This window comes from Archocentrus centrarchus, chromosome 9 (assembly GCF_007364275.1).
Source record: "Archocentrus centrarchus isolate MPI-CPG fArcCen1 chromosome 9, fArcCen1, whole genome shotgun sequence".
Lineage (NCBI taxonomy): Eukaryota > Metazoa > Chordata > Actinopteri > Cichliformes > Cichlidae > Archocentrus > Archocentrus centrarchus.
Window position 1 is genome coordinate 16,213,450 of NC_044354.1, and position 13,706 is coordinate 16,227,155.

Sequence of the window (13,706 nt, forward strand, 5' to 3'; positions counted from 1 at the left end):
TTTCTACTTTGTTCCCCTTTTGGACCTGTGAGATGTTTTAGTTTTACAATGCACAAGACAACTGATGGTGAATACAAAGTAAAGGCTATTAGATCTTTATGATATGCAAGAACACAATGTGCCTGTGGACATCCTTGTCGTACCGAACGGTTCAAACTCATACGTCATGCAAAATTCCACAAAGCTCTGTAGCAGACCTGCTCACAGTAAACTAACTACAAAGATAAACTGGAGCAGACCAAGACAGAGATACTTCTCAATAAAGAATTACAATGAAAATGCAACATAACAAAATAAAAATATACATATATTTATATGTGACCTATGTTCACGAACCTATGGAACGTCAGTCACTAATTCACTCCAATAAAAAAGAAAAAAAAGAAAAAGCACATCTACAGCAATCTTTCAGTGTTACTTACATAAGTCATATGCTGTATCATATCACACTGCAATTTACCAAACCAATACTACTGGCTATGCTTGGTTGTTCAGGTAATCACATTTTTTTTCATTTTAAACTTCATACGTTTACTTTTCAGCTACAACCATTCATGCTGATGGCATGATATATGGCACTGTGGCACATTTCTTGATGTGTTTCTGTGCTTTTCATCGTTTAGCATTGCAGAATTAAGTCCAAAAAAAAAAAAATGTTAGACTATGATTTTATTTTTATTCGTACACTGGCAGCCTTGTATTTCCAGTCTTGTCAGGCCATCAAAACAGCTGTTAAAGGCTGATGCGGTTACTCCAATACAGGATTCTTTTAAATTTCTTACTTTCTTTTTCAGAAATGGGTTTTGTAAAATATAAAATGAAGGGTTTATTGAGGGCCAGAAAGCTGACAGGTTTTAAGTGAAATATGAAGTATGAAGTGGCTCCTTTCAGATCTTATTGTTGCACTAGAGAGCTTTGGAGAAACTAGTCAAGAGTGGAATCCAGGTCCATTTTAAGCCTTGTAGAATGGCCCACGAGCTCTGACATCACTACAATACCTCAGGATTTCTTTACTTCCATTTATATGACTGGCTAAACACTGCTTTCACTGCATATATATATATATATATATATATATATATATATGTATATATATATATATATATATATATATATGTATATATATATATATATATATATATATATATATATATATATATATATATATATATATATATATATATATATACACTGCAGTTTTCACTTTGTGGCTCCTCCTGTTGGCTAAAACAACCTTACAGTGGACATGAGACACTACATGTATAAAGGCATACTGGAGCCCTATTCTAAAAAACTATCACTGATTTAACACTGTCTGTGAAGTGTGTAAAGTTAGAATTTTTAGAACTTGTAGGATGTTAGTATTCCCGATTGTGCTTCAGTAAGAAACTGCGTTAAGTTTGTGGTGTGATGCGCATGCAGTAATCTGTTATGTTGTAAACTGCTTGGATGTAGTTGGTAACAAGCCCACGTTGTGCAGATGTGCTCTGTCAGTCGACTGCGCCGCTCGGTCTGCGCACCCAACCCGATGAGGAAAAATCAAACACAGCAGGGACCGCATCGGCTCCAGGTTGTCGGTCCAGTAAACCACCGGTTGCGCCTGACTCCACCCTGTTCTGTACTGGCACAATTTGCTGCTACACATTCTCTAAAATCTTTAAATACTTATTCTAAAATCCAGCTTCACAGACATTTTTAAATCTATGACTTTTTTTTTATTTTAGAGTAAGACTCCATGGTGTAAATTAGCCTTCATACATAGTATTTCATGACCATTTTAAAGTCTTTAAATATATTTAGCAACCTGCAACCATCTGAACATGCAGAGAGCAGCTGTCATGTTATGTGGAAACACATACAAGCACTTTAATATTTTATTCCTATACTTTATTCCAGTATTTTAATAAAGGCTTAAACCAAAAAAGTCTCTTTCCATATTTAATTTGGAGCTCTGTTCTGTTACTGTGGTCACTGCAGGTTTGAGATGATGATATTAATATGAGCAATCTTGCTCTCTTTTGAAGATGAGGAAATTAATTAAAGGTTGTCACTTATCAAGTCAAAGAAATTAAGGAACGGCTTTCATAATCTGAATTATGCATATATGGATGATTTCAATAATTGCTTTCATTCATGTGGCATTTTCTTTAAATAATAAAACAGAAATCTTCAACCAGGAGGCCAAAAATATACACTGTGAGTTAATATGGATAACATCTATCCTGAGCTTTTTTAATTGACTTGACTTAGATCTTCAAGACAACACAAGGACATTAAACACATTTTATGAATCTGACAGCTGAGATTTAAAAAAAAAAAAAAAAAAGCAAAATGTAACACAAACAATAACAGCAAGTGTTCTTAAGTCTATCAATAATTGAATGTTAAAATAAAAATAGAAACGCCTCATGAGAGCTAACATTTCCACTACATACAACCTATAAGTCTCAGTGTCAGTGCTGCAGTACCACTTGAAACTGCAGTGCTTGCTTTTTGTCTCACATATGTCATATTTATTAAGCTTTTGCAGTGTGTTGTAATGTTTCAGAACTATTTAAAAATGCACATAAAAATAGGTCTCTAAATCAAATCCATTTGCTCTCAGGGCTGGAGGTTTTAAATGATTTCTCATAATATATTTATAATTCACGCACCATGCAATTTCTTAGTCTTTTACATATAATACAAGAGCTTTAGTAGTGTTTTGATTGATGCAGTAATGCCAGTGTCCATTAGGGAAAAGGCATGGCTTGAGGAGGTGCAGTATTCAAAGTAAAAACACATTTGATGAGATAACATGTCATCTACATGGTACTTCAGACAGTTTAGTTATGGTATGAAGCCAGTTAATCATGTCCAATGAAGCACAACAGACAGATTTCACATATTTGTTAAAAAGTGACACTGTACAATAGCTTCTATGGCAACAAGTTAAAACCACAGGGAGACTCCCTTTCTGACACCGCCCCCAAACCCACCCCTCCCATATATATATATATATTATAGAAGTTCATTCCAAATAGGATGGCAAATCTTGAGAGGAATAAAAAGACAAAGATCACGCTTTAAATAGGAAAAACAAAACAGACAAACAAGGGCAGGGGCAGGTTTTAAATAATTATACAAAAGAACAAACAGCAACCCACCACAACCAACGCATATTCTTGAAAAATCCATTTCTTTTTACAGGTTGCACAGTTTATTTCTGAAGTATTTTGCGAAACACTCCAGTATGCCGAGGGACAAGGGGTGATGGGCAGAAAGACGGAGGAAAGGGCTTTACTCTTCCTCTGTGCATCCGAGTATTTCTACACGCAAAGTGATCCTGCCGTACCACGACCAGGGAAGGATCCGAACGAACCGAGCGTAGATAGGCGGGTCTATGACGTTCTTTCTGTGCGTGTCATTGTCAAAGTTCCCCTGGAACACCTGTGAAAAAAACATGAATGAATTATTAGGTTGTTAATGGCTAAGTCTTACAATGTATGAAAACAGAACCCCCCCCAACACACACACACACACACACACACACACACACACCAAAAAATATTGTTGTTAGGCAGTTGCAGAACATTCTTGGTGCATTTCTTGCTTGATTTCCACAGACTGTTACCTTGAAGACCTCGTGCTTCAACAAGTAATGAATGAAGTGCAGCCAATAAGAACTTCAGTTCAAACATGGCCAGTAACAGAACATTCCCAGAACTCAGTCCTATTCTTGGTAATTTTCTTTCATGCTCCATGCATATGAACACATCAACAGTTTCTCCCCTGGGGAAGATTGTGCATTGTTAGAGTGGCACAGCTGGAAGTACCACCTTCATAATTACCGAAAAACATCAGCTGCTGTTTCTCTTGCTTACTGAATTTTGTTAAATAACATGCACCTCAGGCTTGTTGGTGTTATTTTCCTTCAATTTTGCCACACAATGTCTTGAATTCTTCCCCTTGGTAATAAAAGAAATGCTTTGGTGGATGCCAGGCATAGTGCTATAAAAGAAAAGCCCTGCAGTTTTCTTCCTTGTTGGCTCCATAAAAGTCATTACATGTTGCGCTAAAGATTAATATGAATTCTGATGCAACACACCTACTTCTCATATAGTCATCATAGTCAATCATGAATACAGTACTGTGCAAAAGTTTTGAGTCTTTATATTTTGCTTTCAAGGAACCAGAGTTTGCCGTATTGTTTTTTTTTGGCTTCTTAATGAGCTTGAGCAATAGATCTTCATTCTTCCACTCATTTTCAGTCCAGTCCTTGGATCTGACCATTTTTAGAGGAATGTTTTTCTTTTGGCTGTTAAGCCACTTAACACAGACCTACATGTATGAATCATTCAAGCATAAAAAAGGCACCTAACTCAAGGGATGACCAGTGCTGTGGCTACACAAAACAGACAACTTAGCAAAGACCCAATTTTAAACTGTATCTTTAGACACTTTTTTTTAGTATCAGCTTCTTGCAAAAACATGATTTGCTCCTATTTCTTTAGCTGAAAATGTCAAAGAAAACACTGTTTGACAAGCATAAAATGGTATATTTCCACCAACAAGGTGATCTCCACTCAGTGGTGTTGGAGATCTTATCAAAATTGATGGAAATATGAAGTACTGTCAGATTTTGATCCACCATGCAAAACCATCTGGAAATCATCTGATTGGCAACAGCTTCATTTTTCAATGATTCCAAACACACAATGGAGCACTATCAGTCATGGATTGGGCTCCCCCAGACCTTAACATAACAGAAATATGAAGGATAAAAGTCTGGCACCAATCAAAATATGCAGTTTTTTCAGCTCCCATGTTAAGTTCAATAAGGTTAAATGGAAGCGTAAGTTTGTTGTAATGGTCTTATGCAATAGTCATAGATTTGTTACACTCCCCTCCTATGACTTCCAGTTGCTGTTCTGTGGATGCATCAATAGACCTGCACATCTCTTTTAGAACCATGTTTCTTGCGAGACTTGGATGTTATGTTTTGTACAGCAAAGACAATAAAAACATGCGACATTGTCTCAATGTGTGAGAAAGGCATAATATCGCTGCGTAGACCCACAAAATTAAGAATTTTAAGGTGAACCTTAAAAGAACAGGTCAGTGATTTACCGTCTATTACACGCAAACAGCTGTAACTGTCACACTGGTATGCATGCTCTGCTGTTAATTATTATGAGCTTTGCTGTGTGCTTAATAGACAGTACAATGAAGTATATTAAGAAGAAATGTATCTACAGGGAGTGCTTCATTGAAGAATATGATCATTTCAATTAAACAGATATGATTATGCCTGTGTAATTGGGATGAAATGGGATTCGGTGTTGTGTGGAATGAAAAAAATCAGTGGGCTAAATCCAAGCAGGTGCTAGAAACCGGGCTTTACATCTTTTGAGTAAATACTCATCTAATCCTCTTTCAAATATTCATAGCTGCATTAAGAATTTTGGAGAAAAACAGTTCAGACTGTGTGATTTGAGCAAATATTCAAAGGGTGTACAGTATATACTGAAATACAAGAGGAGATTTGACGATTTAAGTTTTAAGTATCACCTTTAGCTTTGTCTAAATGTCCCCTGCAAATCCAAATGTCCTCATCAGACGCAAGCACAGAGTTGTTTTCTAGTCAGTCAGGTAAAATAATCTCCTATGACAAGGATGAAAAGCTGATTGTTTCAGGCAAGCCAGATTCACTTCGAATAGGGAAAACTGTGCATGAAAACACGAGGCAAAGTGCTTTCTCATTCACTGGTATAGTGGCAATATGAGAAAATAACTGCAATCAAAGTAAACAATGCAAATTGCGCATTCAACACAGAAAATGAATGCAAGCATCATTGTCATGTTAGGCATGGGGAAACTGTTGCTTTGAAACCATTATATATAAAGTCTGAGATTGTCAAGTCAACTGGGAACTGTAACAAGGATCCCAACAGACGAGACTCAAATGCATGACTCACTCTCAGACAGACTCAATAAGAAGGTCTTGCAACAAAGTTTGCAGCACAGTCCAAATAAATCTGGCTGAGCCCCCCACACACACACACACACAAAAACCGATAGGCAACAGCAAAGTCGATAACACAACAGTAAAGCCTAATTACTACGAGGAGAACACGAGGAGAAACAGCTGGAACGTGAGACAAAAAAAACTGAGCTGAGCTGGCACACGGGAAAAAGAACACACAGATACATTTGCAAGGAGGAAAGGGTTATTGGATGCAACTGATGCTAATTAGGGCAAGGGGGGGGGGTGATCAAACAGGCAGGAAACACATGAGAAAGAAAGTGAAATTTATATTTAAAAAAAAAAGGAAGGGGAGGTAAGTACTGTCAGAAAAACAAAACAGAAAATAATGAGGGTAATGGCGACGGTATTATGTAAAAGATCTCAACACCACCACTCAAAAAATCTGATAATCCTGACAAACAAAAGCAAGCCAAAAAAAAAAATCCTTCAGAAATAAACATGAAATGCTGAACAACTGAATAGGGTTTGTTTTCTTTTAACCCTTCCATAAATGCTCAACTAAAACAGTTTTTTAATGTAGTTAGTGTCACAGAAAATGCAGCACAAGGTGTAGAGTACTTTCAATTACACATATGTATACAACAGCGTCTCTACTAACACTGTTTAGGTGGACTTGCGATGCTTATTTCCAGCACCTCCGTTTTATTCTTGGACTCCCTTTCCACTCTTTGAAGGCAACTTTCTCGTGACTGGCTGCCCCAACAAGAGCCAAAAAAAGACAAAGCAGGTAGGTGGGACTTCTGTGCTCACTGCCAGAGCTGTTTGTCTGAGATGACTCCGTGCAGTACAATAGATACTATACTGCTCAGATTACAGAGAACGCTATTGTATAAATCATGGCTTACAGATGTCAGATACTCTCATGCCTCGTTTGATATCCAGTAACAGATGGACATATAAGATGCAACTGTCTGCAATCAATACACAATGATATGACAATCCTTCTCTTCCAAGTATGTGTGGTTCCAATAATGCGTCTGCGTGTAATTCTTTATTTAGCACGTCTGCTCATACGGCTTTCATGGCTGCTGTGTGAGTTACTCTTACTGCGCTGAAGGTGGCAGGTGTACTCTTTCGTTACTTTCCTTATTTCACACGTGTAATACAAACGATTTCGGGTCACCTTTTCATTCTACATTCTTTTTCATCGTTTTCCTCCTGCAGTGAAACCCATTCTCTTCCCCTCTCTTTCTCATCTATATTGCAGCACAGAGCTTAGACTGTAGTCAGACAAGGTTTGTATCTGGTGCAAACAACATCACATGGCATCCTGCTCTCTGTCGGTTTCCCACTGTTTGTTCTCCCATTTTTTGAGTGCTTAAAGAAAGGATTATATTTCAGGTTTCCTTTTCTATGTTATTCTGTGCTTCAATATGGAATGTATTTATACAGTTTCTGTCCAATGAGTCAATCACATAAGTCATTTTCCATCTGCTTCTGAATTTAATCACTTAGTGCGTTTTTGTTTTTTTTTCAGGATGATAATGCACCAAATGTTGTACAATAACACATTTTTATACATCCCCGCATATTTCAACAATGCAAGATAAAACAATCTGAGTTTTATAGAGAGTTCATCTGAAATGAACTTTTCCTGAACTTTCCCTAAACTCTGTTTCCATCACCTTTCAGTTAGGAGAAACAAAAATATGCTATCAGACAAGAGCGTACGTAACAGTTTAGGCTTGTGTTCTGGTACCAGCCACACATATGAGCCGCAATATGGCACATTATGGTCTTTGTTACTGACTGTGCAGTCCAAAATCAACACAAGCAACAAGACATCAGATTATTATGTCTAATTACTTGGGTCTAAACTGGACTGGGATAATTTCTTATCCCTGCCTAGAAGTGTCTCTTTTTTCAGGAGGTTTAATGTTACAGTTAGTGTGGTATTTTGCAATTAGTGTTCATACTGTGGTACAGCAAATGTGTACAATAACGTGTGTACACACATGCACATTCATTGTTTCAAAGAATGAATTTAATGATCCTCGATTTGCTCTGGCCTACGTTTTTCAGTACTTTGGGATAATTCTTCCCCAAATCGTTGACACCGATAATAAAGCAAACTGAATAAAGTCAGAAGCTGATCACAAAGAATTTTTTCTAAACCATGCTTTTATAGTATTTGAGACCATTATTTCACAGTGAGAAATGTGTCACATGCAGAGACCTCACTGTGACTGTGATGTGGGAACCAGGGCACATGATAGCGTGATATAAAAGGTAGGCGAGAAAGACCATAAAGCCAGCAGCTGATCGAAATATGACAGAAATACCTGCCAGACTGTCCAGGGACAGGCCAGGTCACACGCAGTGTATATAAAGTAAACTCTTTGGAACAGGATATGTGAAGAAGCACAATAAAAGGACAAATAAGGTGTGGAGAGGAAAAAGATTGGAGATGATTAAAGCACTGAAGGCTTCCTCCACACCAACTGGATAATAACAACCTCAAGTGTATCAAGTAATCCAGAGACAGAAAGGACATGAAGATGCATTTGCGAATCACTTAGCATTATTTAAGCACATCTAAACCTGATGTAAACAGACTGATGCAAACTTAAGGAATGCTGGATCATTTCTCAAAGCGCAAGAGCAAGAAAAAGAAAATGTGCAAACAGCAGGTATCACTAAATTTGCATACTGGCAAACATACTGTAGGGACTTTAAGAATCAGATTTCCAAATTCCAGCAATTAAACAGGTGCTGCAGATTTCATGAAACTTTCTATGCTAATCTGTTTGGTAGACCGAGAAAACTTTGCAAAAAAATGTACTAACCTTACAGTATTACGTGATTCCACTGTGACACACATTTTTAAAATTTTAGCCAATTTTAACCATCTTTGGAATTTTGTTATTAATGAAAGCATGCTAAAAATGCTTACATAGGTACTTATTACTACTGCCTTTGTTCTTGCCTTTTGCCCAGTGACAGCTGGGATGGGCTCCAGCCCTGCAATGACCCTGAACTGAATAAACAGTTTAAAGGATGGATGGCTGGCTGGATGGATGGATGGATATGCTTAGACTTAAATTAGAACATTGGTTATTCCTGTAACTGGAATTAGACTCTATTAAGCAGAAAGGCAATTACAGATTTTGATTTATTTCCAAGAAGTAAGAAAACAAACTGCATATCTGAGTATAAACATACCAGCTACTGAAGCTAAAGCCTAACCTACTGCAGTGTGTGTGACCTGTTGAAGCGGCAGTGGCAGCAGCAGCATCACGACAATAAAGGACTTGGCAACTGAAGGGTGAAGCCAACTGGTAATATCTGTGCCACGGGTTACTGAAATAACAATTAACAATGTGGCAGTGTTTTACTGTAAGCTGTTAGTTTATTTGAACTGCTGCCAAAGTCGGGAAGCAGTGTCGACAATTTTGAAGAACAGAAAACAGTGAGTCAGGTGGTGTTTTGCATGTATTACGTCTTTTGGAATAGAAAACTCAGTCAAATATGTTGAAGCTAGTTACATCTAACTTCACCTTCCACAAGTACATTATCCAATAGTGAAGACATAATGATAAAGAGTGCATGTCACTATGTGTATTCAGAGTGACACGGCAGCCACAACTGCTCCTAACTATTGATTTTCCTGACAGTCAGGAGCATTATGAGGTGAGGTCTTGTGTGTCTCTAGAGCTGTAACTCTGCCCATACTACATTATTTAAACCTGCTGCACAGGTCAAGGGATCAGGTTGCTCAGATCTCTTTGCTCTCTGACCCCTTGTTGCCCTGAGCCGCCTGCAGTAATATCGGGAAAACCCACCAACGTCTTCAGTGAAATGTCAAAAGCATCCTGTGAGCTGAGAAAGCGGCAGTCACGCCACATCAAACTGAAATGCACAACAAGACCCAGTCTTTGAAGAGGTCGGCAATACGTTACCTAGGCATGTGTTTTTGTAATCTGAGGTGCGCAAAGGATCACAGCTAATATTTCCTAGGATTCGGAAAAGAAAAAATTTGACTGCTACTAGTTCATTCTAAGATGATGGTATTCACACCCATCTAGCATTCAGTTACCCTCCGACCTGAAGGGAATCGAAGGCTCTAATGACTAATTAACCCATGTCACCTGAGTAAAACACTATTAAACATAAATCAATTACTTTTGTGCTTGATTGCCCCCATCAACCAACTGTCTAAATATTGACACCAATGCAAGAGCAGCAGTGCAGGACAAGGCCGCATAGTGACCCAGGTGTGAAAAGGTGGTGGGAATGCAGCTGAGCCGATATGTTGGATTATGGGACGTATCCCAGTGTAATTATGTTTAAACAATGGACTTTGCTGTTACTTGTCTCAGTTACAAGTGCAGTACAGAGGTATGTGGGATTTGTGTGTAAAGAAAAGGCAAACAGGGCAGTCTATAGATTTTGTAGAGGGATACTGTTGTGCGTGTACCGCTGGGCCCTGCTTTGACAACATCTGTATTCTGACAGAGTCTCCTCTCTCAATCTAGATCTAACTGCCTGCAGCCTCTGCCACACAGGAGCTGGAGGGGGGAGCTGAGAAGAATACTTACAAGCCTCTACCACTGTGTTCGAAATAGGCAGACACACACACATCCATGGACACGCAAACACACACACGCACACACACACACACACACACACACACACACACACACACACACACACACACACACACACACCCACACACACACACACACGCATACTTGCACAGTATATCCCTGCCAAGTCAAGCATTGTGGTGTGGCAGGAGGAGCCTCGGGAGTCTAACAGCCAAATGTGTCCTCTAGCATTAATGGCTGCTTCAGATGACTGAAGGGGGAAAACACCTTGAAGAATCACACATCTGAACAGCCACTTGGCTCCAGCTAGGGACAAACTGACTGACATTTTCTGAAGTCTTGCAAAACACACCTGCCCTCTAATACAGAGCACACGTGCTCAGATTTGACTGTATAGTCTTCATTCTGCTGTGAATTATACAGCAATAACAACACAGGAGAGAACACACGAAATGTGGAGCTGAAACTAAACTTAAAAATTAGCAAATCAGTCAGCTGAGATACAAGCAGTGTTTTTCTCTTACTTTATTGTCTAAATCTGATGACGCTTAGAAAACATCCATTCCAAGGTACTGAAATTGGCTGAGTGAAAGTCATGTTGAGCGTTCACTGGCATGTAGCCAAAGATCACCAGGAATATGAAGGAATATGAACTGTAGAAATGGGAAATTATTTCCAGGCATCTGCTACTTCATCGGATCCTCAGCAAAGATAAGCGGATAAACTGAGTGCAGTTGTTTGTGTTAACAAAGCGCTGCTTTTGATCCGTCGCCTCTTAGAACTAAACAAAATGAAAGCCCTTTTCTAAGGCTACAAGTCCTCTTGTGGATGCAAGCCTCCATCAGTGGGTCAAGTTGCAGTTTACATGAGTGTTTCAATTTTGCTCAGTGATTTGGGTAATTCCTCGTGTTTTGCTGCATGTATACTGTATTAGCGTGTAGTTACTGAGAGAAAAACAAGTCAAGTTTTTTGTATGCCTTCTCATGCTTGGCCAATAATTCTGACAGATAACCAAGATCAAATATGGATCTTGCTGCAAATAAGCAACAAGTTATAATTCTTGGATGCTTCACACACATCTTCAACCTAGTAGCACACTTAGACCTGAAGTGTATTTTTTGCTAAATGTTAGATGAAGGTTACCTTTGACTTGCAGGCGCTCCAACTGAACAGTAGCACCAAAGTTAAAATAAATTTCTCGAGATGGTTCAAAAATATCATGTTAACAAGACAGACACAACCTGAACCCAATGCCTGCTGCAGCCGCTGGCAACCTTCTTCAAACTGCTCAGAAACAGTTTTTACAAAAAAAAAAAAAGAAAAAAAAAATTCTGAAAATCGTTGTGCACAAACTGCAGAATATGAACCGCAATTGGACTATGATATCAAGCATGACAGAAAACTAGTAACTAAAAGATGTCGGAAAACATTTTAAGAGTGCTGTCGTTTTCTATAAGTGGTTTTAAATGAAAATAAAAATCACTTATAAAAGTATGTACTGCAATATAGATTATATATTGGGGTATACTGTATAGAGTTTTGAATCTAAAAAAATCCAGTCTGCCTTCAAATATCAAATTGCTCATTGTGCTTGTGAGGGTCTGTGTGTCTATTATACCTTTTTTTAGTCATGTAAAAAATTCCATGCTATTCTCTCCCATAGGAAACATGCAGCTGAATTGCTTGTGGTCCCAGCTTTTCTTCCATTACTTATCTTCATCACTAAGTGACACAAAGGCACAATACTCACCTAGCTCCTCTGGCACACCCTCAAACAGCCGCCTCAACCAAATCCACATGCAGCCAGCTGCCATGCTGTCCACTATTATTTCCTCGCTAGAGTAACTTCTGCTAATTCTTACTCTAAAATAGCTCAGCTATGAACAAAGCACACCAAATGTTCTGCTATTGGCTGCAACAGTGAACAAAAGAGTTTTCATGCTCTCATAGCATCTGAGCAATTACTTTTATTTCTGATGGCAATGTTGCCACAAGAATAAGGCAATCCCCATTTGTTTAATGGTACAACAGCACATGTTACTAGCTACAGTATTTTAATATAGGTGAAATCCCAATGAAGATATTCTCATTTTTCTGTTTCTGTTATCAGACAACAAACAGAGCTGTTATGAGCTTTTATAACAGTAACGTTACCTGACAAAATGAACATTTACGTAAGTAAACAACAACGATGCGCTGTGATTGACCACTCAGAGGGACAGTGAGAAGAAGCAGAATGTCTTTTAATAACAGTTAAAGCTAAAACCCTTTGTTAGCAAGGGTGGTTAAGCACTTCACCAGTGCAGAATAAAAGACAGACACAGCTGCTGCTATGCCACCCATTGATTTGTGTAGTCCCGTTTTGATGCCTTGCAATAAGCTTTTTCGATGTTGCCATCTTGGCATTTTCAAACTGACTTGTCAACCACAAGTCAGTAACCAGTGAGAAAATGCTGAAAAATCCTCTTTTCTGACACTAAAATGTACTGAAGGGCTTAATGCATTATATAGTATGAACAGAAATGAGTTACTGAGACTATAAACTCATCAGCAAAATCTATATATAAAGGAGCTAAAAAGGAACATACTGTACAATTGCCTCAGGACGAGAAGTCCTGTGGCCTGTGTACAGCGTGTTGTTATGATGCATAATCCAAGTGTGCTTGACCTTCAGGGCATGAACTGATAGCCGGGCATTCTCTTTCAGGATTTTCTGTTAGAGAGCAGAATTCGTGGGTCTATCAGTTATGACAAGCCGTCCAGATCCTGAAGCAGCAAAGCAACCCCATGTTTGACTGTTGGTGAAGTTCTTTTTAAGAAATGCTGTTTAAGTTTTACACCAGATGCAACGGAATTCAAATCTTCACTTCAAATTCTGTTGCGTCAGTGCCATGGTCCTGGGCCTCTGGCTCGGCGCTTTATGTTTGTTTTTGTTATTGTGATATGTGTTATGATGTTTTCCATGTGTTAGGCTCCCGGTTTTGATTCCCCATGTGCTCTTTGATTTTGGATTTTGGTGTGCTTACTGGTTATGCCGTTCATGTGCCCAAGCCCTGGTTCTTGTGTTTTGTTACTTCCTGTTTTATTTTGGTATGTCTTGGTCTTTGTGCTTTAGGTTTAGTTTTGCTTCC

The 13,706-nt window shown here is 38.5% G+C and overlaps 1 protein-coding gene across 3 annotated transcripts in view; it reads right to left on the reverse strand.

The window, feature by feature from the left end:
- Nucleotides 1–1,176: 1,176 nt before the first annotated feature.
- edil3a (EGF-like repeats and discoidin I-like domains 3a) overlaps nucleotides 1,177–13,706 on the reverse strand; it is a 125,662-nt gene continuing 113,132 nt past the window's right edge. For all 3 annotated transcript variants that reach the window (XM_030738297.1, XM_030738295.1, XM_030738294.1), the window contains one exon: nucleotides 1,177–3,429. In XM_030738297.1, the coding sequence (XP_030594157.1) occupies nucleotides 3,280–3,429 (150 nt within the window). In that variant the 3' untranslated portion in view covers nucleotides 1,177–3,279. The remainder of the gene's footprint in view (nucleotides 3,430–13,706) is intronic.